The sequence below is a fragment of the Aedes aegypti genome, unplaced genomic scaffold (genome assembly GCF_002204515.2).
Source record: "Aedes aegypti strain LVP_AGWG unplaced genomic scaffold, AaegL5.0 Primary Assembly AGWG_AaegL5_hic_scaff_1995_PBJ_arrow, whole genome shotgun sequence".
NCBI lineage: Eukaryota > Metazoa > Arthropoda > Insecta > Diptera > Culicidae > Aedes > Aedes aegypti.
Genome location: NW_018735483.1, coordinates 78,268 through 106,091, shown reverse-complemented (window position 1 = coordinate 106,091; position 27,824 = coordinate 78,268). Strand labels below are relative to the sequence as shown.

At 37.0% G+C, this 27,824-nt stretch overlaps 1 protein-coding gene across 4 annotated transcripts in view; it reads left to right on the top strand.

The window, feature by feature from the left end:
* The first annotated feature begins 4,995 nt into the window (after window positions 1–4,995).
* Window positions 4,996–27,824, top strand: part of LOC110680907 (CREB-regulated transcription coactivator 1-like) — a 67,321-nt gene continuing 44,492 nt past the window's right edge. The window contains exons 1-2 of one of the 4 annotated variants that reach the window (XM_021856692.1): window positions 4,997–5,188; window positions 5,553–5,996. In XM_021856692.1, coding sequence (XP_021712384.1) covers window positions 5,883–5,996 — 114 coding nt within the window. In that variant the 5' untranslated portion in view covers window positions 4,997–5,188; window positions 5,553–5,882. Of the gene's footprint in view, window positions 5,997–27,824 lie in introns of all 4 variants that reach the window. The other 3 variants (XM_021856693.1, XM_021856694.1, XM_021856696.1) reach the window with 3 other exon arrangements.

Below are 27,824 nucleotides of genomic sequence, written 5' to 3'. Positions count from 1 at the left end.
CTAAGTGGGCTACAGGTTTAGTGCAACGAACGAAAGTTGACTGTACCTATCATAAATTTGTTTCCATTTAACAGCGGCAAAACAAACAACTCAGTGCAAAAAAATCTACCCAGCGTTAGCTTTCGAAGTCTCCGTGATGGGTTAAAATAACTTAACATTAGGTTAACTCTAAAGAACCCAAATTTGGCTTATTCCATTGAACTTCGACGCTGGGTCGGTGCGTCTCTCTCTGTTTTTGACAACATTGCTGTTGCGAGAGAGGCAAGACAACCCAACCGTGGGTAAAAACTAAATGCAGTTTACCCAAATTTGAGTAAAAATAACTTATTTTTTGGGTAGTCTGATTTCTCCATGTGCCGGGCACAATGAGCCGAGTTTCCCACCCCCTGGATTTTATGGTATTTTCAACGACAACCATGCGATGTAAATTTAACTACTCAAACAACGTTCGGCTTACAATGCAATTCATTTAAGTGCAGCTTTGCCTTGTGATTCCTCGGATAGGTACATATCAGATGTAGATTAAGGTTACATTCTGATGGGGATTCAAATTTCTGCTTTTTTCAGCCACTGGACTGAAAAATTGTATGAATGTGAATCGATGAATTTATGATCGTTGAAAATGACTTAAATACATATATCTTGCTTTCAAGTTTTTAGGGCCCATACCCAAACTTTATAACCCTAAAGGGAGCTGGTCGGTGTCCTTGATGTTACAGTTCATTTTTTTTTTTAAATATTTATACGTTACGAGGAGGTGGGTGGGTGGCTGTCCAAATTGGCCATATTCAGCGTAATAAAGTTCGTTAATAAATCCTTAGTAAAAGTCATATTGTATGTATAACAACAGATTTATTTTTAGGTACCTAAAACAATCAAAAATCACAATGGTAAATTTAAGGATACAAATATAGAATGTTTAAAGCAAGCCACTTCTCCATTACCATGCCAGCTGTAGCAAGTAGTTGGCATGCAAATTGATAATCGTGTCCACAATAATCCACGCTTAGCTCCAGAAATCACCTCCGCTGAGAAGCATCAGTAGCCACACGTCACGGTCTCTACCATTTCGTCTGACTCGATCACTCCCTGGCTGGTGATATCCAGTACCCTCACCAGGTCATTCCAACCAATAGCATTCATATATGTATGTAAGTCATTTTCAACGATCATATATTCATCGATTCACATTCATACAATTTTTCAGTCCAGTGGCTGAAAAAAGCAGAAATTTGAATCCCCACCAGAACGTAACCTTAATCTACATCTGATACCTATCCGAGGAATCACAAGGCAAAGCTGCACTGAAATGAATTGCATTGTAAGCCGAATGTTGTTTGAGTAGTTAAATTTACATCGCATGGTTGTCGTTGAAAATACCCAGGGTATAAATTGTATACAATTACTTGAATATTACAATTACTGGCTAGTCATGTTCACAATTTACTATGGTTAAATGAACTAGAAAATAGTACAACTAACAGTTAATTTTACTACTATGTGATCAAAATTACTATCTTCATCACGGATCGTATTATTCTATGGGTTTGTTCACAAATTTCATAACGCCAAAAATGGCAATTTTCGATACCCACCCATTCCCTTGTGACACATTGTGTATGAATATTTTTAAATTTTTGTATGAGCTGTAACATTTTTAGGACACCCACCCACCCCCTTCAGCGTTATGAAATTTGTGAATGGGCCCTTATGAAATTTGTGAATAGGCCCTAATTAGTATGAATAAACGAGTTGTAACGTGAACTTTCATGCGATTTCTGGTTGTCTGGGCTGGTACCGGAAGGAAAGTAATTAATAAATAGCTGTGCGCAAACGAAAACGTATACATTTTCCATTTATTACTTACCAAACAAAATCAAATTCTGGATAAAACAAGCTGGTTGAGCCGCACGACCATTATTTTTTTTTATTTGCTGAATAACAACAACAAACCCAAGTAACCATGGAGCATTATATAATTGGCTTGTTTAGGGGTATCCTGTTTTTGACATATTCTGATTCTACGTTACAAACTGAGCCAGAATCCAAAGTTTCATAATTTTCCGTGCCCTGGAACTATTTTTAAAACACGTTTGAATTTAGTATGGAAATCGCGTTTGAATCACCCCTCGGCAAATTTTACTTCGGGACGAGCTGTCATTATGTAAATTGAAATGTCATTGAGTCGACGTAATGAAATCTTTTTCAATAATTTACTATATCAAAATTAAGATATTGAAGCGCAATAAAATCGTGTTACACTTACAGTGAGAGGCAAAATAAAGTGCCCACCTTACCAGTTTTCGAATTTCTCTCATTGATTTGGTTCAAATTAAAGTTAACACACCTAAATCTTTTGTGATATTTTATTTTTGATGTTCTTTTAAAGTTGCACTTACGAAATTTTGATAAAAAAAAGAATTTTACTTAAAGAAAAAGAAAATCAATTTGTATTGAAAAAAAAGTAGTGACAAAAATAAGTGCCCACTTCCTTCTTGGCCCCAGAAAAGATGATTTAAGAAAAATAAAAAGCAATTTAATAGTTAATGTGTCCTCCTTTGGCCTTAAGGACTTGCTGGAGGCTCTTCGGCATGCTTTTCACCAGGTTTTGTAGGTGTTGTGGATCTAGTTCTTCCCAGGCGCGCTCCAAGGCTTCAAAATAATTATTTTTGTTGGTAACACCAGTTTTTTCAACCCTGGCATCGAGAATCGCCCACAAATTCTCGATGGGGTTGAGGTCTGGGCTTTGTGGAGGCCATTCCAGCGGTTTAATCCGACAAGACCGGAAAAAAGACTTGGTCTTCTTTCCAGTATGCTTCGGGTCGTTGTTCTAGAGAAATATGAATTTCTCTTCAAGGCCCGTCTGGATCAGCGAAACCTCCAGATTTTCCAGCAAGATGTTAATGTAGGAATCTGCCATCATTATTCCGTCGATTTTCACGAGGTTTTCTACTCCACTCCATGAAAAACACCCCCAGACCATCACATTTCCTCCTCCATGCTTCACCGTTCCTTGGATGTGGTGCTCTGCATCACACACGAGCCCGCCGCTCTCGGTTAGACAGCTCGAGCTTCAGGAGCGCCACATCCAAGGAACGGTGACGCATGGAAGTGTGATGTGATGAAATGTGATGGTCTGGGGGTGTTTTTCATGGAGTGGAGTAGGAAGCGTCGTGAAAATCGACGGAATAATGACGGCAGATTCCTACATTAACATCTTGCTGGAAAATCTGGAGGTTTCGCTGATCCAGACGGGCCTTGAAGAGAAATTCATATTTCTCTAGAACAACGACCCGAAGCATACTGGAAAGAAGACCAAGTCTTTCTTCCGGTCTTGTCGGATTAAACCGCTGGAATGGCCTCCACAAAGCCCAGACCTCAACCCCATCGAGAATTTGTGGGCGATTCTCGATGCTAGGGTTGAAAAAACTGGTGTTACCAACAAAAATAATTATTTTGAAGCCTTGGAGCGCGCCTGGGAAGAACTAGATCCACAACACCTACAAAACCTGGTGAAAAGCATGCCGAAGAGCCTCCAGCAAGTCCTTAAGGCCAAAGGAGGACACATTAACTATTAAATTGCTTTTTATTTTTCTTAAATCATCTTTTCTGGGGCCAAGAAGGAAGTGGGCACTTATTTTTGTCACTACTTTTTTTTCAATACAAATTGATTTTCTTTTTCTTTAAGTAAAATTCTTTTTTTAATCAAAATTTCGTAAGTGCAACTTTAAAAGAACATCAAAAATAAAATATCACAAAAGATTTAGGTGTGTTAACTTTAATTTGAACCAAATCAATGAGAGAAATTCGAAAACTGGTAAGGTGGGCACTTTATTTTGCCTCTCACTGTAGAAAAATGTGCTCTTTCGATCAAGCTACAAAGAACTGTGAATTTTTCATCACTAAACAACCCAATTGCATATATAATGCAGCTGCATTGCCGTAAGCCTACTATTAAAGTAGTTTAAAAGTGGAAAAGGGCACTTTTACAGTTAAATTAATGCAAAAAGGACGATAAAGCAATGAAGCAACTTATAAAGTAATATTAATGCAGCAGTACAATTTATAAATTGATGTTAGTGCATTGATACATTTGTAATGTAGGGTTAATGCTTTATTGCTTGATAGCTGTTGAAATTTGTTGAATAAAAGCAATGTTGCATCAATGGTGTTGATATGCAGTAGAATACGTGCAATGTTATAATGCTTGTGCCTTGTGGTTACTTGGGAAGTTTCAGTTCTTTCAATTATTGTCAAATCCAATCAGAAAAAAAAGAAAAAAAAATGCTGATGAGAAGGGTGCCCAGATTTGCCGAACGGTGCAGAAAATTGTGCCGGGCACAGTGAGCCGAGTTTCCCACCCCCTGAGTTTTCGAGAATTGAACTCAAATGTGTCGTCCAGCATTCGGCTCACCACGGTAGGGTCCGGGTTTTCGCTTTTGTGCAAGTGTTGCATGCTCGATGATTTCGCTTGTACGCAACATTTATGACAGCTGTCGCATCGCGAAACTCTTCGGCTTTGCTCACAAACACCACTGCACCTTGTGGAGAACCGTTAGAGTAACAGAGAAAGAGATAACGAGCCGATCTTCATTATTGATGCATTCGTTACTCTTTCCTCTTACGGTACACATGCGGAAGCTACATTGCGTGTGTTTGACAGAACGCTTGTGTTCGTGACCGAACGAAACACCACAGATCTGAACAGATAGGAATTTTGATAAAATAATGTTGCTTAATGGGTTTTTCGAATCGTTAAAATAAAGCAAATCTGAATGTAATGTGAGAGATAATTAAAGTGTACGTTACATAACATTCGCATTTGATCAATTTGAAAATCGTCGTTTTCTCAACCTTTGACATCCAACTAGCCAACAGAAAAACTCAATTGTGTATCCATCAGTCAAAAGTCTTCACGCATTATCTGTGCCACCACGTGTTGGTAGTGGTGAAACAACGGCGCCTGCTGCGATTCAGCTCGGAGATTCAGTTTTCGGTCACACAAGTAGAAGTAGAAGCAGTCAGCAGCAGCGAGCAAAGGAGAAAAAATCATACATCAGCGAGTGATACGTAAATAACGTCGTGAAGGGAAAAAGTGGCGATTGAAGAAAAGAAAAGAAAAAAAGTAGTTTTCTGGCGAAAATTTCCACGCGATTTTTCCGTTTCGGAAGGAATATTCCGGATTGCGGTAACAGTGCCCTAGAAACGTTCCTTGAAGGAGTAGAAGAAGCGGAAAAGACGGACCCCAAATCTCAAGGAAAGACGGACGGAAAAACTGACGGATGGTGGCAGTGTAGAAAATTTTCTGTGGAGTTATTTTTTCCTCCTGTCCATTCGCTGGTCAATTCGTTCGTTCGGTGGGAGGATTTTTCTTTTTTGGGGGAAAATAGAAAAGAGGAAAAACGACGACGACGGTGGTGCAGATTTTTGCAGCGACTTATCTTCTGGCCTCAAATGAGGAGAGGAGCAATAATTTTTCGGTTTGCTGATGGGAAGAAAAGATGTGTCTTGTCTTTTTTTGTGGTGAAGGAAAAGTGGCTTTTTTCTATTAGGCAGTGAAGATTTTGCGTAGAAGGGGAAAATCCAAGGAAAAACAGAAACCTAACACACGGGCGGTGGTGGAATTGAAGGGGCGGCGGGAGAAGGGGACACAAGTTTCGACATCGATTCCGGATCAAAATAAAGAAGGAAGGGTCATTCATCGGATTCAGTGCGGAATGATTCTTGTATGCTAGAAAGTGATTAAAAGAATTAATCGCATTGCTAATTGGGAAAGTGATTAAGAGTTTCCCCAAGCATAAGTGAGAACAGCGCTTAGGGATCATCAAGTGAAAGAAGTTCCTGTCTGAAAGAAGAAAAGTCATCCATTCAAGGAATCCACGATGGCCAATCCGAGGAAGTTCAGCGAGAAGATCGCCCTTCACAACCAGAAGCAGGCGGAGGAGACGGCCGAATTCGAGCGGATTATGCGGGAAGTTTCGGATGTCACGTCCAAGGTATGTCCCAACCGTAATACCGTAGAGGAAAATCTAATACAGAAACAGGGGTCATTCCCGGGACTCTCGGGGTCGTAAGCGCGTGTGTGTGTATTTGTGTGTGCGCGCGAGAGACAGAGAACCGAACGAACGAACGGTACTCCGTGGTACCAACCGAGTGCAAGGGTTTGAAAATTAATAATAATTGTTCCACGAGTTTCGCGGGGTTTGCTTCTGGTTCGCCTGCCTGCTTGTACCGGCTGGTCTACGGTCTGGCCAGTGGCTTCTTGAAGAACCCAGAGTTCACGGTCCTCCCCAGACCGTTATTATCAGAAGAATACAAATTTCGCATCGAATTTGAGCTTTTCAGTCGATTTTTTTGTGATTTAACTGCATTTCTGGAAACATTTTATAAAAAACGTTAAGGTGACACAGTTTGGAATCAACTACTAAGATTGCACTGAAACTTCAAGGGGACAAATCTCGCGAAGAAAGCATCCAACAACAGTGCACTTTTTATTTTGGCTTTGTGCACTAGCAAAAAGCTTAAAATAAGAAGATCAGAAACGTTTGCCCACTACCCGACCAACCAATCTTCATAATTCTTTATAGATCTTTAACCAACGATGGTGATCGCTAACGGTTCAAAACGAATCTATATCGATCGTTATCGAAAATCACTGACTGGTTGACCGGGTATTTCTCCAGTTTTGTGCCTTAGAAAACGTGAGTAGGGGCACAAGTCGGCCATTGTGACGGCCATCTTTGGATTCCGAAATGTTTCACCTTAAGTCCGTTTTGAATTTACGATCTTTTAATGATTATAAGTCAACAAATTCTATGAAAATGATTTATATTTCCAGTGATTTTTATCTGCCGTTATTACCTATCAGAAAAAAATATACAGTATCGGACATATAAAGTCATTTTCCCATACAAAATTATCAATTTCAAAGAGCTATATCTCCGCCGTTACTCAACCGATTCTTCTCATTTTTTCTGTGATGAACTACAAATTACCTCAAATTTTGATTTGAAAACTATTGGTTCAAAAGTTACAAATAGGTTGAATTTTGACATAAAAAATGCACCAAGACGAAAAGTGATAGGGGAGGGGTACCAGTTTTGGCCACCCTAAGAGAAAATTTTGTTTATACATATATCAAAAGACCTTTGGTTACTGTCAATACATTAAACGAAAGCTTTTAATTTATACTCAGCAAGAAAAATATGAAAACCAACCAGAAACTTTGTTTTTGTATTAAAAATGGGGGTGGCGAATACTCCCTCCCCTTGGTTATGCGACCTTGCCGCGATGGGAGGGCACAATCCATTAGCCCATATGATGGAAACCAAAGGCGTAACCTGTAGTGGTGGTATCACATTTTGGCATTTTTTGCTTAAAGCCGCGTCATAATTCATATGGCATAGACGCAATAATATTTCGGATGTGATCCAACGGACATTCTGCGTCATTGATAGAATTGATGCCCATTTCAAATAATTAATCTATTCGAAGTGGACATTAATACTATTGGTGACGTTCAGTTTGCCTTTTGCTAACCAGAATGATCCGTAGCCACTCTTACTATTAGCTAGCTAGATACATCGTTATCATATACGACGTAGGGAATACTTAGGAACTCTTAGGAAAATGACTAGTAGATTCACTGAGTAGAAATAAGTGGCGACAATCTTATTTTAATATGGTTTTTACATTGCCATAATAAGAAATGCCTCTTTTGTAACAGCGGTATAAATAATCTAATTCCAGCTTCATTTTCGCAAAATTTACAAGTAGAAAGTAGGCGTTGTGAAGCATTGCATTTGCCACCGAAAAGTGAATCTTGTAGGAGACTATAATAGAAGCCTAAGGTAACTTTACTCTTCAATATTCACTATAAAAATGACTATGGAAAGTAAGACGCTGAGATCGATCATAAGGGTACACTTGCTAGTTTCGAGAAATTGTTGAACACACAAGGAAAGCGACTTTTTTCTTTAAGGATATATGAACGTAATGACCAATAAATACTTTAAACAACAAAAAATGAAATTAACTAGAACTACTACTAAACAGCCTAATTTTGTTAAGACTTGACGACACTTGACATTTAAGACTCTAATCTTACGTAAAAGACAATAGTAATCAGAATAGCACTTGTATGACAAATTATTCAAAACCATTTCGACTAGACAGTATTAGTAATGCACTACTATTTCAAACAAATTCTAATGGAGCTGCTGATTTTCATAATGCTTCCTTTTCTCAGAAGCAAGGGAATATGGGTACTTTTCAAAAACTACCACGTCACAATACTAATAAAAAACAGTGTTCATGTGGGCGCCATTGCCTAGTCCGTCTGAGTATTGGTCCTGGTAGAGGGGAAACTTGGCAAAAGCCAGACCGAGGGTTCAGCCTTGACAAGTTAAGCTGTCAGGCAGCTCCAACTGAATACCATACAAAAAAAAAAAAAAAAAAAAAAAAAAAAAAAAAAAAAAAAAAAAAAAAAAAAAAAAAAAAAAAAAAAAAATGGGGGTGGCGAATACTGGACCACTTGCACCAGCATTCGCCACGTTTTTAATTTCGGTTCTTGAATTCGCCACCTACGGGAAGTCGTGCTAAAATGAACACCTTGACTTTTATCGAGACAACATAAATTTTGATGAAGTTTTATCACGCGCGAACGATTTAGCAAATTTTGGGAATGTTTCCGTATCATCTTAAAGCAATTTAGCGAACACTAAACAATTTGAATCATTAGTTTTCACACGACTTTTACAATAGATTTCGATAATTGAGGAAATTTGTATTTCGTCACAGAAAAAAATGAAATGAATCGGTTGAGAAACGGCGGAGATATAATTATAAGTTGACCATTTTGTATGGAAAAACGGCTTTGGTGCATTTTATATGTCCGATACTGCAAGGTGAGGTGAGGTGTTCTTTACAACTACATTGATTTTGAAAAGAATAGATCAACCGAATGTGTAGTTATGCTTTGTTGAGGTGTAATCGCTAAAATATTTAGCACTTTTCTGTATTTATTTCATACTAGTGGTAACGGGCCCGGCAAACTTCGTCTCGCCGTCAAGTAGGCTATTGAAAATGCCATGAAACGTCCCATACAAAATTATAGTTCCGCTAACGGGTCTAACTAAAAATCTAAGGCACTAGTCCAAGAAGGATCGTAAAGGGATCAATAGTAGAAAAACAATACTGAAGTACTGTTTTATTACTTTAGGTAGTTTTAAAAACTACCAAGAGCGGAGAGAATGTATGTACGCACAGCACGAAAGTACGATACCCACTGATTATTGGTGAATTGGTTCGAAAAAGTGAGGACTATTGTAAAAAAAATCAAAAACAGTTCGGAATCCGACATTGACAAGACACTTATTTATTATTATCTTTATTATCGAGACTTTCAGCCTGTGGCTGGTTCGTCTCCAAGACAAGACACTTGACTATTTGTTAAAAAACGAATTTCTTTTAAGCTTGAACATATGCTGCAACCAGAAGCATAATTGGGTTAAAATCAATCTCACTGAAATATAGGTTATATTGTTATCAGTGGCGATTCCCTAACCTCAAATCTACCTGTTCCACGAATAGAAATTCTTGGCTTTATGCAACCAGTTTGCATCTTTCAAGTGAAGATTTGCTAGAAAGCAAGATTTCAGTCATTTACTATTTGCTTTATGATCTCAATTGGTCGAAAAAAGCATTTTTAGATGCGTAGAACAGGTAAAAAGTGAGGTTACGAGTCGCCTCTGATTGTTATGGGATCATGGACATACATTTTAAACAATTTTGGGATTTTTTTTGTAGAGTCCTGAGAAGGAATCGCGTAAAACATGCAACAGAGTTCTGAACATAATGTTTACAAAAAACAAAACTTGGGAAGGATTTTTACAAAACGTTAAGGATTCTCGTAGAATCCTATCCAATATATCATTAAATTTGAGACATAAATCTTACATGAACCTAAGGGGTTTCCCACACCCAATTTCTGACAGAATACTGAATACTCGATTACTTTTTCAAATCGACGTAAGTAACTTCCATGCGGTTTTGAGAAAATTAATTCAGAAGAATCACAACCTGTTTTCTAAAACTGTTTTAAAACGTATCACCTTTTTAACATTTTTTCGACGTGTACATTGCTCAAATTTTGCATACAATGAGCTCGCGCTCAAAAACTATGGAGTTCCTATTATATAACAGAAGAATTTTATGACAAAATGATAAGCCGTTTTATTCATTTACTTGCGACGTTTTTCTACCAGTGTAAAATCGACTCAAGTAGTGTTTTGTTTTGATTCGTGGTTAAGTCACTTTGTCTCTCCATACAGCGAGGCGACGAAAGTAGTGGTTAGGTTGCGAAAGTTGAAAATCTTACTTTCGTCGTTTTGTAAATCCGAAAATTAAACGTTCTAAAAGTGAAAAATTAAGTTGGTTCAGAGCGAAACGAGTAGAATTTTGTCTGCGAAACACGTAGGATCGATAAAGTAAGTTTGTAAACTTTTTTGACTTGAGTCTATATGAATAAGTTTTCGAGAATAGGATTTTTTTTGAATTTTCCATTAGAAGATTATGAGAACAAAATCCTGTTCTCGAGACCAAATCCTAGAAAAAATCTAAAGTCTTGCGCAAGATTTGCACAAAGTCCGGGATAAGACTTCCCGTAAGAGCATTTTGAGACCTATATACAATATTTTTAAAACTGACTTACCTGAGTTACCTCTGGAAAGTAAAAATCTTTGTTTGCGAATGGCACAGGTCTCTCCGCCTGCATGTCATCTGTAGTGAATTGCAAAAAAGTATCGATATTTTTTCTCCATACTTGTCAAAATGGAAGATTTCTCCTAATGCTTCAAAATCTCAACTTATAATATTCCCTTTTTCTCTTTCTTCTTCTTCTTCTTGGCATTACGTCCTTACTAGGACAGAGCCTGCTTTTCAGCTTAGTGTTCTTATGAGCACTTCCACAGTTATTAACAAAGAGCTTTCCTTGCCAAAGTCATTTTCGCATTCGGGCTTTAAAAAATTAACTTCCAGAAATCACATTGAGGGCATTCAAGAGAAATGTAACAAATATATAAAATGTCTTTATCCACTTACTTATTAACAAAAAATCAAAACTTTGTCTTAAGGACAAGCTTTCGATCTTCAAACAAATGTTCAGGCCGGTAATGTTGTATGCTATACCAATATGGTCTAGCTGTTGTAATACCAGGAAGAAAGCTCTGCATAATATTAAAACTAAAATTTTGAAAGTGATTCTGAAGCTTCCTCTCTGGTATAGTACTGATAGGTTAAATATAATATCCAATGTTGGAATAAAAGTGTTCTCCGTTTTAGACAAAAATCGTTGCAATATTCTGTTGCCTCATCAATGCGTTGTATTATAATATTTTTACCACAAAATAAAATTAATTCGTTGTTTTCGATATTGTTGCACACAGTTAAAAATAATGAATATTAAACGTCATGTAAACTTCATTTACGCGATGTAAACATGACGTCATGTAAATTTATGTCTGAAATCATGTAAAAATGTGTTATATGTCATGTAATCACACAGAATCCTGCTGGATTACATGACATATAATTGAAGTTTACATGACATATCATGTAAATATCCATGACATTCCACGCTCCAATTATGTGCATTATAAGTCTCAGAAATTTAAACGTTTCGTTCGAACTGTGCACCATTTTTTAAAAATTTCTCAAAAAACTCTTCTAGTTTTTAAATCTGTGTAGATATTGGACACAAGACGAAAGTATCTGACAACAGTTCGCGTTGAAAACCAATCAAATTGCTTGCTAGCTGGTGGTGACCAATGGGATAGATTTTCAACGTAGAGCGCTGTTTGGTTCTCAAGTCTTGTGCTCTTGAAAATTTGAGATGTGGCTTCGTTCTATAATCACCTTAACATTATCTTGTTGATCGTTGAAAGACTTGGAGTCCAGTCGAGGCTAAACTTGATACAATAAATTAAAATGGATTAGGGATCTACACACTCCTTCATTCAAATGCTCTTGTGGTTAAACATAAGCCTCAGAATATTCGTAGTTTACTGGAGATAGTTTAACATCAGTGCGAGGTAGACGCTAGGATTCCGATGCATGATCCAATATCAGTATTGTTGTTTTGCTTCTCTCAGAAAATTAATCAATTATAAGGGGTGTGTCTTCTTCGAGGTAATTCTGTGTGAAATCTTGCTGTAAAAGGGCCAAAAATCAAATTGTACACTAATTGGGTTTTGATACCATTCGATAGCATCTCCCAACACCCACAATTTATGCATTTAACATTGGCAACACAATCATAAAACTTACTGTTATAAACCAGATTTTCATAACGGCCAATAACAATTTTTTTTTAAATCATTCATTGCTCCCTGCTTAAAACGACCAATGATCAGATCTCTTTCCACCAAGAGAACCCACAATCAGAAAATTTCGCAAACTGTCATAGTGAGAGGCCAATAATTGTCTCTAGCTCATTCGCTGAAAAGCAAAAGGGCCTTGCCTTGGGCCAAGGCACGCTAACAAAATTTAAGTTAACCTATAAAAAGGCCAATGCCTGCTTGAAAATCGAAAATAAGCCTAAATGCTCATATTTTTTTTCATTTTTTTGACAGTTTCAATAGAATAAAATCGATTATGAACGTGTAGTTTAGTAAGCCACTCGACGAGTAAGAAATCACATTGAATGATTTGAATACAGAGAAATAACAATGGAAAATGTAGTGAACAATATTCGCATCGAATTCTCTCTGAATCAACGATCTGATGGTTGGCGAAAAATGTCTAAATAGTGCGACCTTAGTAATTAAATTGATTTCTTCAGATTATTCTGAAAAGACCATGCAAAAGCTGTGTCAAAAGTATTGTCCCTCAATAGTAATTGAACAATACGACTTGCACTACACTAAAAATACGGATCAGTTTGCCAGCTCAAGTGGCACGTTCCCCTGCAAATGGGATTTTTGCCCTATTCAAGGCGTCGTAATCGCCAAAAATATTAACTTTGAGTAGCATTTGAATGCTGTCAATCGCCATTGAACGTGTTCAATGACAAACTGTGATTACAAGCTTTGAAGATTGATATTAATTAACTGATTTTTTTAAGGCTTACATGCTCTGACTATGAGGCATAATTGAGCCAATTGAGCATGAGTATTGATGACCGTACAATTCGTAGTAGCTACTCCGTGATTGACCAGAGTAATCTAAATTGCATAAGGAACGAATAAATGGAGCTTTAAAATAGCTTATTACCTTCAGTGTACAATTTTGAGAATTTCAAATATTATGAAGTCAACAACGACGCCCGTCACGTTATTTCGTTCAACGGGGAAGGGAAGGAATGTTGGTGTGGCATTTTTTGCTACGAGAGGAAGTTTTTGTTAGTGGGAAGGATTCAGAAGCTACACGATCTGGATTCAACTTGGTAAGTGATGCGGTTTATGTAACAAAATTTATGAAGACTGGATATAAAGCATGTCGACACCTCTGGTGACAAACCATTAAAAGATTTTTTTAAATACACAATAGAGCACGTCTGTTTTATTTTTATGTTACGGTCCTTGAGCAATTAGGGAATGTTTGTGTGATATTCATTATTATTAGAGATCTGCATCTCATTGGTTATCACAGGAAACGCTTCTATTAGCAGGGGTTAGTCCACAAATTATGTCACATTAAATTGGGATTTAATCTGCCTAACTCCCTTTCTCTTGGTCACGTTTTTTTTATGAATCCTTCAAAATTTTCGTAAGGCTTGTCACGTTATGCCTGACCCCCTATTGGAACGTGAAATAATTTGTGCATGACCCCTAAAAAGGATTTGAGATTCACATCATATAGATTCAATTTGATAAGTGATTTGATTCATGGAACATTATTCAAAATAATCAGTCTATGAAAAGAACGCCGACACTTTCAGTTTCAAACCATCCAAAGTTTAAATTGGAAAACAGAAGTAAAAATATGAGTTTTTCGAAATGTATTATGTAAAATGTGAATTGGATTGTTTAGTGATGACCAATGTACAAAGAATCAGAGGTGAATGAACCATAGGGTTTAAAGCCTCTCTAATAAAATAAATAAATAAATAAATGTACAAAGAGAACAATTTTCTAGGTATAACATAATTTTATTACGCTTAAAAAATCTATTAGTAGACTCAATGACACTTCAATTTACATAATTAAAGCTCGTCCCGAAGTAAAATTTGCCGAGGGGTGATTGAAAAGTGATTTCCATACTAACTTCAAACGCGTTCTAAAAATAGTTGCAGGGCACGATTTTTTTTAAATTTTGTGTTCTGGTTCAATTTTTATTTATTTATTTAGATTCAGAATATGCATAACATAACCATGCTGTCAACAAATCCAGCAGAAATCTAGGTAGTCCAAAAATTCTACCGCAACTAATTTTTTAGTTGACACCGGCTGTGATGAAGAATTCTTTTCATCATAATTTTCTTCTTATTATTGGCGCCTTTTTAAATTTGAAATAGATGTTTAGTCAGTTACGGCTTGAAACTGGTGTAACGCAGAATATTGTTGGTCTATCAACTAGAAATTCTTCCCAGAAGTAAAGAATACTTATAAAAACAAACTTTGAACCAATGTTTGATGGTACGTTTCTTCTGATAATAACGGCAAATGAAAAACCTCGTAAATACCCATCTCTTCTCTTAAAATTTGTGGACTTATACCATCAAAAAGACGTAAGAGACGTAAGTTTGGAAAGAAACCTAAATTTTTTTTAGAAATTTTGTCCAAACATGTATTTAAGCTATAGAAATTGACTGGAGAGCACAGTTTTGACGGAGAAATTTTTCTGATAAAAACAGACTGGGGAGCACCGTGCCGAAGGAAGTGGCTCTAAATCGTTTTCGAAGTTTTCTTTCTGCTCTGCTCGGCAACCTCGGGACGGCCAGTTCAGTTGCCGAGGAGGAGGAAGATTCCGAAAGACCCAGAAGAAGCAAACGACCGAATCAAATTCGTAGAACAACGACCGTACACCGTGAGAAGGGGTGAGGGGAGGTAGCTAACGGGGGGAGGGTTAGGTAGCGCGAGGGGGTGAGAGTATTATCATTAAAAAGTTGTTCTTGTTGCTTCGCCTTTTGATGGATTATTCGGTTCGGGGTCCCGTCCTCTAAAAATATGCGTGTGTAGAATGGGAGGAAAAATGAGCAACAAAATTTCAATCTCGCGGCGCTGGCAGCGTTAAGCTAATCCACGTTACTCGAGGGAGGTATGCACCAGTTTTGCCGTTCACGGCTCGAACCTGGCCACATGTTCATCTGCTAATGAGGGTCAGCGGTTCTCAAAGCACGAGGTGTATTTCAGCTGGTGGCTTGTTAGCTCATGAGGGGTATTATGGTATGCAACGTCATACGCTTGTTCTCTTGAAAAAAAAAACATCGTTTTCGCACATCACAATCGTTTTTCTTAAAAGATAATGTATCAACAACCTTAAACACATCATCCTTTTAAGGAATTGATAACATTAACAAAAAGGCAAGGCCGGGCTTACCTTGGTCGATCCGTAATCGTTAGCTTCATATCAAGTATCCATAAGATTTCAATTGCAGCCGGATGGTTTCAAATAAACTTACTTCGAAATTGGGTTGAAGGTATTTGATACAGGGCTGGTAGCAGATCTTTTTTAGGGTCTTGGTCACTATTTTAACCCCTCTACCGGCAGCTTAATTTTTTATCACTAAAAAAATATTCAAATCGCGACAACTTTTTTGTTTCTCGATATTTTTGCACCATTTTCTCACAAGCTTTCAGAAAACTCTTCTAGTTTTAGAATATGTGTCGATATTGATCATTGGTCACATGGATCCGAAGATATTCCAAAATTCCTTGGGGGACCGACGCGTAGCCATAACCCACGTAAATATCTCAGGCTACAGAATTTTTACCTTCTTCGGTACCTGGCCAAAAACAAACCCAGCAAACCAGAGATCATATAAAGATGTTCATTTCAAATTGTATAAATGTACAATTTTCGTTGGAATTGGATATGATGCAAAATTTAATTGATTGAAATCGTTAATGGAGCCATCATTTTCATCTGACTTGAATTTGCATCTTATAGAATTCCAATTTAATCTGACCAAATATATAACTTCATACTGCCATTCCATTATGATTTATATTTTACTTGGTATGACTTTATTATAATCATCAATGTGAGATTACATATGAGTTCATCTGATGTAGAAATAAAGTTATACAAGGCAAGAACCCAACATAAACAGAAAAGGTGGAATTCATTTACATAGTTTTTAAATTACCGATTAAATGAACATCACCGTTCAACAGAAAAACGATAAAATCACTTTGCATCAGTATTTTCGTACGATGTCTATAACAAATTGCTACACTTCGTTCCAACTGCAAACGTTAACATGAAACCTTCAGTGTTGCACTGGTTTGGTCATTTGCCAAATGACAATTAAGATTGGTAACACTCACATACGATGCTCTACAGTGTTTCATTTATATTTGCTTAAAGACCAAATTATGTAACAACGACTGCGCGGTATAGTGGTAGAGTATCAGGCTAGTATTCTACGGGTTAGTGATTCAAGGCTCGTATTGTATATTTTATTTGTTTTTATTTTATTTGTTTGTAAAAATTAAGTCATATAAACTGCAATACACAATCATACATGAAATTATAGTGAACGCCACATCAAATTATCTGGAATTGTATTGACCATGATAAATTCTCTGGAATGTACGTATATAGCCTCCAGATTTGTGCGAATAGAGGGAATGTGTGCATTTTATACAATCTGTTTTTACCGAATAATTGTTCGCTTTATTCGCTTGAAGCCTCAGTTATGTGAATATATTTGTTGGCTGGGAAATGACCGCCAAAGACATTTCATATAGAGAATGTCGGTCCCCCAAGGAACATCGGAATATCTTTACAACTAGATCACCAATGATTAATACCGAAACTAATTCTCAAACTAGAAGAGATTTTTGAGATCTTGTAAAAGATGGTGCAAAAATATTTAGAAACAAAAAAGTTATCGCGATATGAATATATTTTTAGCTCTAAAAATGAAGCTGCCGGTTAATGCAGCTCTCTAAAAAGTTTCTGTTTATAAATAAAGGTCTCTAAAAAAATAAAAAATGTAAAATTCTAGACGCTCCAAAGAAACCTTCTGAGACTCTTACACGACTATTCCATAGGTTCTTCTGGAATTTCTTTTTAGATTCCTCGAAAAAAAACATCAGGAATTCTTGTAGTGATTTCTCCACAGCTTTCTTTTGGAAAACTTTCAAGGACTCCTACAGAGATTCCTCCAGAAATATCTTTATGAATTCTTTCTCCTCTTTTTTTCATAAATTGGTCCAAAAATTTCTCTAGCGAGTTTCAAAGCAATTCCTCCAAAACATGCTCCAGGAAATCCTTGAGCATTCCACGCTACTAGCTCCAATAGGGGCCACAGGAATACCCTGAGGGTGTCTACTACCTAAAAAAAAACCTGGAAAATCTGGAATTATTAGATATTTTTTTTTTCAATCTGGAAAAAACCTGGAATTCTCAGGGAGTTTCGGCGACACTCAGGATTTTTTTGAAGCAGTAGTACATGGTAAAATATGTCGTTTTTGTTACGCGAAATCTTTTCAATTATTTTTTTTCTGCTGTGCCGCTATCAAAACGTTAGTTGACATGTTCAGTCCTTTAACGATGTATATTTATTCGGCATAAAACATGTTTGGACAGAGATGCAGAACTTAATATTGCCATGTTGGTAAAGGCAAGTACAGTCCCAGTTGGGTGTCGTTCATGATCATAAGGAACATAGTTGGAAACATTCCAATTCCAATTCCAATTCCCAGCTCAGTATGGGAGAAAACTAAAGTTGTTTTATTCCATGTGGCATCCCTCAGGATTATTCCTTTGGATTAGAGGAAGACTTCCTGAAAATTTCAGCTCTCCATGATTTTCCATAGCTCTTCGCGGTCGATGCTATTATAAGCCGCTTGAAATCGATGAACAGGTGATGCGTTGGGACTTGGTATTCACGGCATTTCTGGAGGATTTTCCGTACAGTGAAGATTTGGTCCGTTGTCGAGCGGCCGTTGATGAAACCAGCTTGATAACTTCCCACAAACTCATTTGTTATTGGTGATAGACGACGGAAGATAATCTGGGATAGCACTTTGTAGGCGGCATTCAGGATAGTGATCGCACGATAGTTTCCACATTTCAGTTTGTCGCCCTTCTTGTAGATGAGGCATATGACCCCTTGCTTCCACTCCTCCGGCAGCTGTTCCGTTTCCCAGATTCTGACAATCAGCCGGTGCAGACAGGCGGCCAACCTCTTCGGGCCTATTTTGATGAGTTCAGCTCCAATACCATCCTTACCAGCGGCCTTGTTATTCTTGAGCTGGTTGATGGCATCCTTAACTTCCCTCAATGTAGGGGCAGGTTGGTTTCCTTCATCCGCCATGCTGACAGTCACTTCCTCCGCTGTCGTGACCCTCGGCACCTGTGTTATCCGTGCCATTCAGGTGTTCATCGTAGTGCTGCTTCCTCTTTTCAATCACCTCACGTCCGTCCGTCAAGATGCTTTCGTCCTTATCCCTACACATTTCGGCTCGCGGCACGAAGCCTTTTCGGGATGCGTTAAGCTTGTCGTAGAACTTTCGCGTTTCTTGTGAACGATGCAGCTGTTCCATTTCTTCACATTCCGCTTCTTTCAGGCGGCGCTTTTTGTCCCGGAATAGACGGGTTAGCTGCTTTCGTTTTCTTTTATATCGCTCCACGTTTTGTCGCGTTCCCTGCTGCAGCATTGCAGCCCGCGCTGCATCCTTCTCCTTCAAAACCTGCCTGCATTCTTCGTCGAACCAATCGTTACATGTCCTCCTTTCCACGTACCCGACGATGCTCTCGGTTGCGTTGTTGATGACTGCTTTTATGTTGCTCCAGCAGTCCTCAAGAGGGGCTTCGTCAAGCTCACCCTCTTCCGGCAACGCTACCTTGAGATGCTGCGCGTATACGGCCAGTCGTTCGGTTGGGCCAGTCGCGCTAGGTTGTACCGAGGCGGGCGTCGATACCGTACATTGTTGATGACGGATAGTTTTGGCGCAGTTTCACCATTACTAGATAGTGATCAGAGTCAATGTTAGCGCCACGATAGGTTCTGACGTCGGTAATATCGGAGAAGTGCCGTCAATCGATCAAAACGTGGTCGATTTGTGATTCCGTCTGTAGTGGTGATCTCCAGGTGTATTGCTGTGCTGGAAGTAGGTGCTGCAAATGGCCATGTGCTTGGAGGCGGCAAAATCTATCAGTCGTAGGCCGTTCTCGTTCGTCAGCCGGTGGGCGCTGAACTTTCCAATCGTGTCTATTTTTTACTTAGTTTTGAATTTTGGATTCTGATAGGACTTTTTTCGGAATGTTCTGAAATTCTTCCATGATTTTTTTTTAATTCGTACGATGTTGTCTACAACCGAAAATTTTCCCTCGAATTATTCCACAGATTTGCAAAAACAAAAAAAAAATGCCTCAAGTAATTCGTTTTATTTTTAAGAAAAAGCGTTTTACTTAAAAATCTTCGATAAATTTTTGTTAGTAAATTCATCTTTAAAAGGAAATTTACTAAATATTCTATCACGAGTTTGTTTTTGGAGATCATGTACTTGATAAACTAAGAGGTTTATTGAAATCAGAAATTTAAAATAGTAACCTATTAGCTTGGTATCAGGTATCAGAAGGCCGGCTCCATTTTGTTGACCATTTATGGCAATCAAGTCTAATCCCATACAGATGACTGTAAAGAAATATATCAAATTACTGCAATTATCTACATTACATATATCTACATATCTTTATGACTAATACCTGTAGTTTTGAAGTCATTTTTTGATAATTTTGGTCACTACTGTCACTATTTTACTGTCTGACCGCTACCAGCCTTGTTATAACGATTTTGACCAACATTCACTGAAAAATTGTCGTTTTGCTATCATGTTGATAATTAGAGGTATATAATTAGCTTTACTCATTCCGTTCGACCAGTGAGTTTTAACAATTACACAGCGTAACAAAAATGACATTTTTGCGTGTCTCAAGAATCAAATTATGTGTCTCTAGTAGATTTGGGGTTGCTGAATCTAATGCCGTTCTCAGAAATGTTCCAGCACGTCACAATTTTTAGCTACAGGTCGCCAAAGTTGTACAAAACATTGGTTTCATTGATGTTTACATAAAATTTAAATAATGATTTATCAAAAAATAATATGATCTAATCCACCAAGCATGCAAAATAGGACTTTAACTTTCATTTCAGATATAATTTGATCGAAATTTTACGATTAAATTGAGGTTAAATCGATTGTTTCAACATACTTGCAGTTGCCATACGAAATTCTTCGTTTCTCTTGTATGGCAAAATACAATACTTTTCTAAACCAACAAAAAATAAGTTTTGAGCATCGGAAGTATTTTGAACATTGATGATAAGTATTGTTATACACATGAAGTTTGAGTTCTGAGGCAAATTAAGCAAATAAATTGCCATACAAGCTGGAAAACTTGCATGCAAGTTGGCTGAAATAGTCAAATTTAGCATTTTCAACAGCCAATATCTCAAAAACTAGACGTGCTATCATATATCTGTAAATGGCAATGAATTCAGCAACCCTTAATTAAGTAAATAGCGGTATTTTGGTGCTTGAGACAAAATCGTGTTCCTCAGTGTTATGTTTCGCTTTCCTAGTGGCAAACTCACCAGGGGCGTAAAGCCACTTAAATAAAAATAAATAGCAATGATTATCATATGTTTCGATTTACCGAACGCAATCGGTAAAACAAATTGAAGTTTTCTGATGATTCAATTTGAGTAACTTACAGCAAATTTGGAATATTAGGCTTATAAATTGGAATTTTACACGGAAGAAATGGCATTTTTACATGGAAATCATTCCTACTTTGCTGAAAATTTTGATTTTTAACTTCTGTATTCTTTGTAAGCAGTGTTGGCAGTTTTATGAACAATTGTGAATTGGTAGAATGTATTTTCAATATTTGATAGTTTTTTACAAATAAATTATTAAAACAAAGGCATAGTTTTTCATCAGCTTTTGGAGCCAGCACGTTGATGCTGTGTATGGTAAGCGAGCTTTTCCCACCAATGTGGTTCACAACAGTGCGAGGATTAACATTTACGTGTTTCCAGGTAGCCTAATCTATCTTTCCGAATCAAGAAACGTTCGCGATTGATTAGCAAATCTGGCGGGCTTAGATCCTGGTGCATATCTGCCTTGAATCTGCGCGATAAGAGACTACGGGGAAAAGCGTGTAAAGATGCGGAATATAGTCGCAATACGGCCAGATATTGTGTTCTCCGGTGTATGAGTCTCTCTTTCCCTGCTGCTTGCTCTGGTCTGGTCGGTCGGTCGTTTTGCTTCTGTTGTGTATTTATAAATATAACATGTTTTGTGTTTTTCAATCGCTTCGGCGCAACTGTACGTGTGTTTGTATGTGTGCGTGTGAGTGTGCCGTTCATCTAGCGTAGAAGTACTGCTCGGGAACTGTGTGTGACTTAATATTTATTGACATATGAGGCAGGGCATAGTATTATATTTAAATGTTGTACTGGTCCGCTGATAAAAATTGATAATAGCGCATATTTTTCTGTACTGGTTCATTTTCTGGATTTTTTTTCTCCGTTTAATCATATTATCACCCGGTTTCGAGTGTTTGCGCGATTCGATCGAATTCGAATTGACGGGAACAACATTCATTCGTATTAGCTAGCAGATGAGTTGATCCAACACACAAACGTTGACTGTGTCGTCTGTCGTTCGAGGCGAGAGTAGTTCCTTTTGGGTAAACATGAGCGTTTGTTGTTTGCTTTTCACACCATTTCAAATATCCGGCCTTATCGAAAGGGATGTTGTTTTTACACTATATCGATGTACGTACGTATTAATGCGAATTCAATTTTGAGCAAATGAACGAATGTATTGTACTTTAACTTTCCTCAGAATGTGTCGTGCCCAGTCATCAACACCCTTTTTTGTGGATCTCTCCAAGAATGACTAGCAACTTTCAGGCTAGTTCCTGGGTTTTTGAGTTAAATCATGAAGTTGTTGTTGGTACTCGTGTCTTTCTATCACATGTTTTTATGGCCACGAGGACGTACCGAGGGCGCGTTTTTGTGGATCTTGTGACATTGGCATGTTCAACTGATGGGGGTCTGATCTCTTGTTAGTTGCGAAGTAATATATATTATGAATGTTACTGTAAATTTCAGTAGACGACTGCTTAGAATGCATTTTTGAGATAAAGATGAAACGAAGCCAAACTTAAATTTTTCATGAGCACAAATCTGGAGAACCAAACACCAGTTTGAGCTAAACACGTAATCGATTGGTCACCCCCAGCTAGTGGATCAATCGATTAAGTTTTCAGCTGAAACCGATGTTTGGTTCTCCAGATTTGTGCTCTTGAAACTTTGAGGTTTGGCTTCGATTCATCTTCACCTTAATATAGCCGAGCATATTTTTATTTTTACTCAATTGCAACCATTTGTTTCCTATGTAAAATTGTCTAATTTTGAGTTTTTGTTCGTTTTCATCATATTTTGTGAATTTTAGATTGTTGGTAGATTAAATATTAAAGGCTTAGAATCAAACCTCCTTTTGATTATGACTGGCTCCTTCGGGAATCTCGGGTGTTTCACAAAGTGGCCATTATAGTCGAATATCCACTATGCATCTATAGTTATCCTATTGATGACAAAACATGAAGAATGAACTGTCGCTCGATAAGTTTTAACGTTGAAATACAATTGCCCCTAATGACAGGTTCTGCCTCTGGGACATCCGGTGGTTTCAATAGTTGCCACCATAGTAAAATATCTACTTTGAGTTCATAGTTACGCGATTCATGAGAAATCATTAAAAAAATAAGCCGTCGCACGGTATGTGTTGGTGTTAGAATACAGGAGTCCCCAATAACAGGATCGCTCGGGGATATCCGTGGTCCACGAGGTGGCCACTATAGTCAATCAACTAATTTGAGTTTACAGTTCAAGCGTGTGCTAGTATAAGGGCGTAGGTCGCATGATCGATTTCTCTTCATCGATCCTCTCTTCTGTGAATAAAGATGACAAGATGAAAATTTGTCAGCATAATGAAGTGTTGTTTGGGTTTAGATTTCCAAAAACAACTTCCAAAGTTCTTCTAAAAACTATATTTATGAATTGTAAGAGTTCAGTATACATACAAATGTTTCCATTGAAATGCTTTCTTGTTTAGGCTTATGAAATCATTGGTGCTTTCTTGTAAAATATCTTGTTTCAAATTACATATTTTTGATATAGATAAATCCAAAACCGTTGTAACAAAATGAGTGTCAATCTATATAAATAAAAACGGAATGGTGTTTGTATGTCACGAAATGGCTCGAGAACGGGTCATCGGATTGACGCAAGTTTTTCACTGTGACGTGTTCGTGCGAGGAAAAAAAATCAGGAAAGTCTCCGGAACAATGGGAAAACCGAGAGAAGACTAAGGTAACATTTTGTATAGGGGATTTCTCGACGTTTTCCATCAGCCTACTTGATGGCAAGACGAAGTTTGCCGGGACCACTAGTTAAAATTAAAGAAGAAAAGGTTACGATTGGCTTTTGAAAATGGTGCAATGAAAATTATTTATCATACAAATATCCTAAATTGTAAAACTTGAGCTTTCAAATGCGGAAAAATAACAAGTAATTTAATCAGCAGACGCCAATGTTTTCTGTGGGAATGTATCTTTCTTACTTAGATTATCTGATAATCAGTGTTGGTAGACTCACACTCAAATCTCAATCAATGAGCTCTCCCATGAGAGCAAACTTCGTAAATCTTATGCTTGAGATTTTGATGCAAAATCACTCAATCATACTCAAGTCGTCAAAAATGATTCAGTTATAAAAACCGCCAAAAACTGAAAAACTGCTGAATTGCGTGATTTACAACTCACGCATGAAAAATCTCAAGTGTGAGTTGTGAGATTTTGAGTTTTTCACAACACTGCTGATAATACATATATCCATTTGATTGTATATGATTTTGAAATGAATGGTTAATAATTTCATAATCTCACAAATATATATGTTAATAGAAACTTATTTTGCGATACAGTGCCTTCCCGATTTAGGAAAACCCCGATTTTGTCTATCTCCGATTTTACCAACACCCGTTTTTTGGCAACATTTTTTCCCGATTTTGGTGACTCATTGAAAAATCTTTTCGATTGATTATTTGGTACTGGAAGCCAATATTTCGACTAGAAACAAAGTGAAAATAAGTCAAAATGAAAATGGTGGTGAACAAAGGCAAAGGCAACAAAGGCAAACAAAGGTAAAGTTAAATTACTATTAAAAATTTCACCATGAAATAGTTACTGTAATCAAAAAAATAAAGTTTAAAGTTCACACATTTTTCCGCAAGAAGAAGGAAGAGGTAATGTTTAATAGAATGACTCCGTCTTCATTTTTTCGGATGTTACAGAACAACCCCCTAGAAATAAAATCAAAAATTGTGACCCTACTTGTACCAATTGTATTTTTACCAGAAGCCTCAGTTGGTGTCATCCTTGAGAAAATGTATATGTGCAATCTACTACAAGCATGACAAGCAGGCTTCGTGGCTTGGTGGAGAGGCTGGTGTTTTCTGCAAACAACCGGCACCGAACCGGGAAAAACGGGAAAAAGACGGGAATTCGAATCCACCGGGAAAAAGATGGGAAATTGAGAGGATCACCGGGAAAATCATTTTGAATGAACATCATCAAGCTGTAATTTACAAACCAACCTACAAAATAAGTTGTAGAAAGCTGTTATGTTCAATGATATTGTCATAGAGCATCCATAATTTTTTACAATGATTAAATTTCTACTGTGCTATACATTATTGCTTAAAATGATGCACTCTTTTCTTAGCAATGTTTCGAAATATTTTTTTTAATTTTCGTACTCGCACTGTCAGGGCTATTATTTTCCGAACCTTTCTATGACTTTTTTTACTGAATGTTTTGAATCAAAGTTTAATTACCTATTTCAGATTGTTTTAGAACTCTACTTTAGTTGCAGAATATTGATATCAAACCAATCCTGAACACAACCCTTTATTCATAAAAGCTTTTAATATGTCACTAGTTAACTCATCGACAAAGTGATCTCCTATCTCTAGGCAACAATGGCGCCTGCCACGTCAGAATGCAGACCAATGAGGAAGAAGGAGGAAATGATGTTGCACTTATACTGGCCCACTGTAGACCATGGAGTCCGACTGCAGGGGAGGGGAAAAGCATGGCAAAGAGGTTTGCTTTTGTGGTTAGCAGACTGCCTATGTATCAGGTGTAAGGAAAGGCGTGCGCGTGGAAGAAAGGAAGCGTTAGGGAAACGGTTTCTTGTCCGTTTCTGGTTCTAGCGTTTGTTATGAACTAATAGTTTTGAGTGTGATAGATTAAGAATGGAAGATAGAAGCAAGTAAGAGATATATAACTACAAAGTACGAGGAAAGGGACGGGCTTGGGATTGAACCCATGACCTTCTGCTTATGGAGCAGAAGCGGTAGCCATTAGACCACCAACACCGTCCTTACGCCCCTGGAGCTTTTGTAGGACAAACTGTCTGAAACTCAGCAATAAGATGCACTTAAGGCACATATTGTTGGTGAATATGGTTTCAGTAGCATATAAATTTATTCCCTGTCGAAGTGAATCAATCGTGCCATAAAAAGGATTCGTCTTATTAGCACAACTCACCCTCTCTTTTCCATCCTGAATGACTAGTATAGTTAAAAGGTAGCTTTAGGACTCCGTTGATTTTCAAAGATAGTTTTCAGAATAATAGTCTATATAAATTAGATCAATCTAATAGTCAACTTATTGTTTTAATAGTAAACAATCAAAATACTATTGAAAAATAAACAACTAAAATGTATGAAACCGATTTTGAAACATTCTTTGTTCGAGCACTTTTCATAGAAACGATTTTCTGATATAGAAATAGTCAATTGAAGTCGTGTGAAAGAAAGGGTGAAAACCGGGAAAATTTAGTAAATTATATCGGAAAAAACGGGAATTTCAAAAAGGGAAATTTAGTGACCACCCTGAAACAAAGATTTTTGACATCCCTGAGGTAAACCAGACGTGAAATTATTGTATAGCATTGGTCCCGAAATGCTGCCCTGAGGAACACCAGCTCTTACAGGAAGTCTTTCACACTTGGAGTTCTGATAATTAACCTGAAGTGTACGATTCGCAGATAACTTTGGATTATTCTTACAATGTATGTTGGGAAAATAATTTTTTTTTTAATTTTACAGTCAAGCCTTGAATCCAAACATTGTCCAATACTTTTTCTATATCTAGAAAAGTAAAATCAGTAGAATAGTCTTCAGATTTATTGGAACGACCTGTATTCGAAATCTGTTACTTTTAATATAGTCTGGCTTTAAAACAGTGATTCCGAAAGTGAAGAAGACACTTAATTTAATAGAACTGAAGACTAGTTGATTACACGTTTCCCTCTATTTATTGTACATCTTCCATTTTATAATCACAAAAGACATATATTGGACAAACAATGTCAATGACGAACTATATTTGATATGCATATAGTTTTGAATGCGTTTGTGTTCACTTGAATTATGTATTTGTAACTGAAATTTTCTCAAAAGATATTATATTCAGATTTACGTTATATATTTGCAATCACATAGCACATTATAGTGTTATTAAAAAGATACATTTGTGAAAACTATTAGATACTTTTAGAAATGGTTTCGAAAATCTAAAAGAAATAAAATTGATGTTTTGTTTCACGGAAATTTTAGAATTTGATAGCTAATGTTACGATTATTGATATCCGGGTCATCACATGCAAAGTTTTCAACAAAGCTTGTTTGATATCTTGTTACGATTATTTTAATCATTACTAATAGTACAAACTATTTGAAGAACCAATTTGACCGACAAAAATCAAATGCCAATATTATCGAAAACGTAAATCAGGCAACTAAAATAGATTTGAAGGAATCGTATTGTATTGAAACGTCCAAAGCTAAAAATCTGGATTTTTTAAAATTAAAAAACAATAACATATTTACGTTACGTTGCAGTGAAAAAGATAAAAATCATTTAATTTTTTTATTTTCCAATGGTGTTTATATGTTTTGGCATTCCAAAATTGTGAAACATTTGTCACTCAAAATATAAACTTATTTTAGCTATTAGAAACAAATAGAACAGAAAATAACTTTCAACTAATAAAATTAATAAATTTCGAAATACATGTAGTGAGCCAAACTTATAAAGTGCCGTGAAATCTGGGCCAGTTAGCCTGTAATGTACATAGGCTAGTTATTTTTGCTACTATAAATTATTGACATTATATTACACTAGTAATCTTGATAACTTAATCAAATACTTTGGTTGAGTTTGCTCTAAGCGAGATATGATGTGTCTTCGTCTTGTTGAAAAACAATAAACACAAAACAAACAGTACTCTCGTGCTGTGAGCACACAAATTGTTAATTATGCTAATCAATAAGTTAATTAAAAACCGTTCGAATTGACAAAATTCATGTGCCAATGTTGCTGCGGGTACACATAATTTCAATTCCGCCTATTTACCCACGGAAAATTTCTGGTAATATGTCTGCCTCTGATTTTGCGTTCTCATCTTAACAATTGCAAAAAATCTCGCATAACTTATGATCTCGTAGGATCTTCGCTTCGTCGTAGCATTGTTAAACAACGTGTAAATTTATTCGTTCTATTTATTCGCT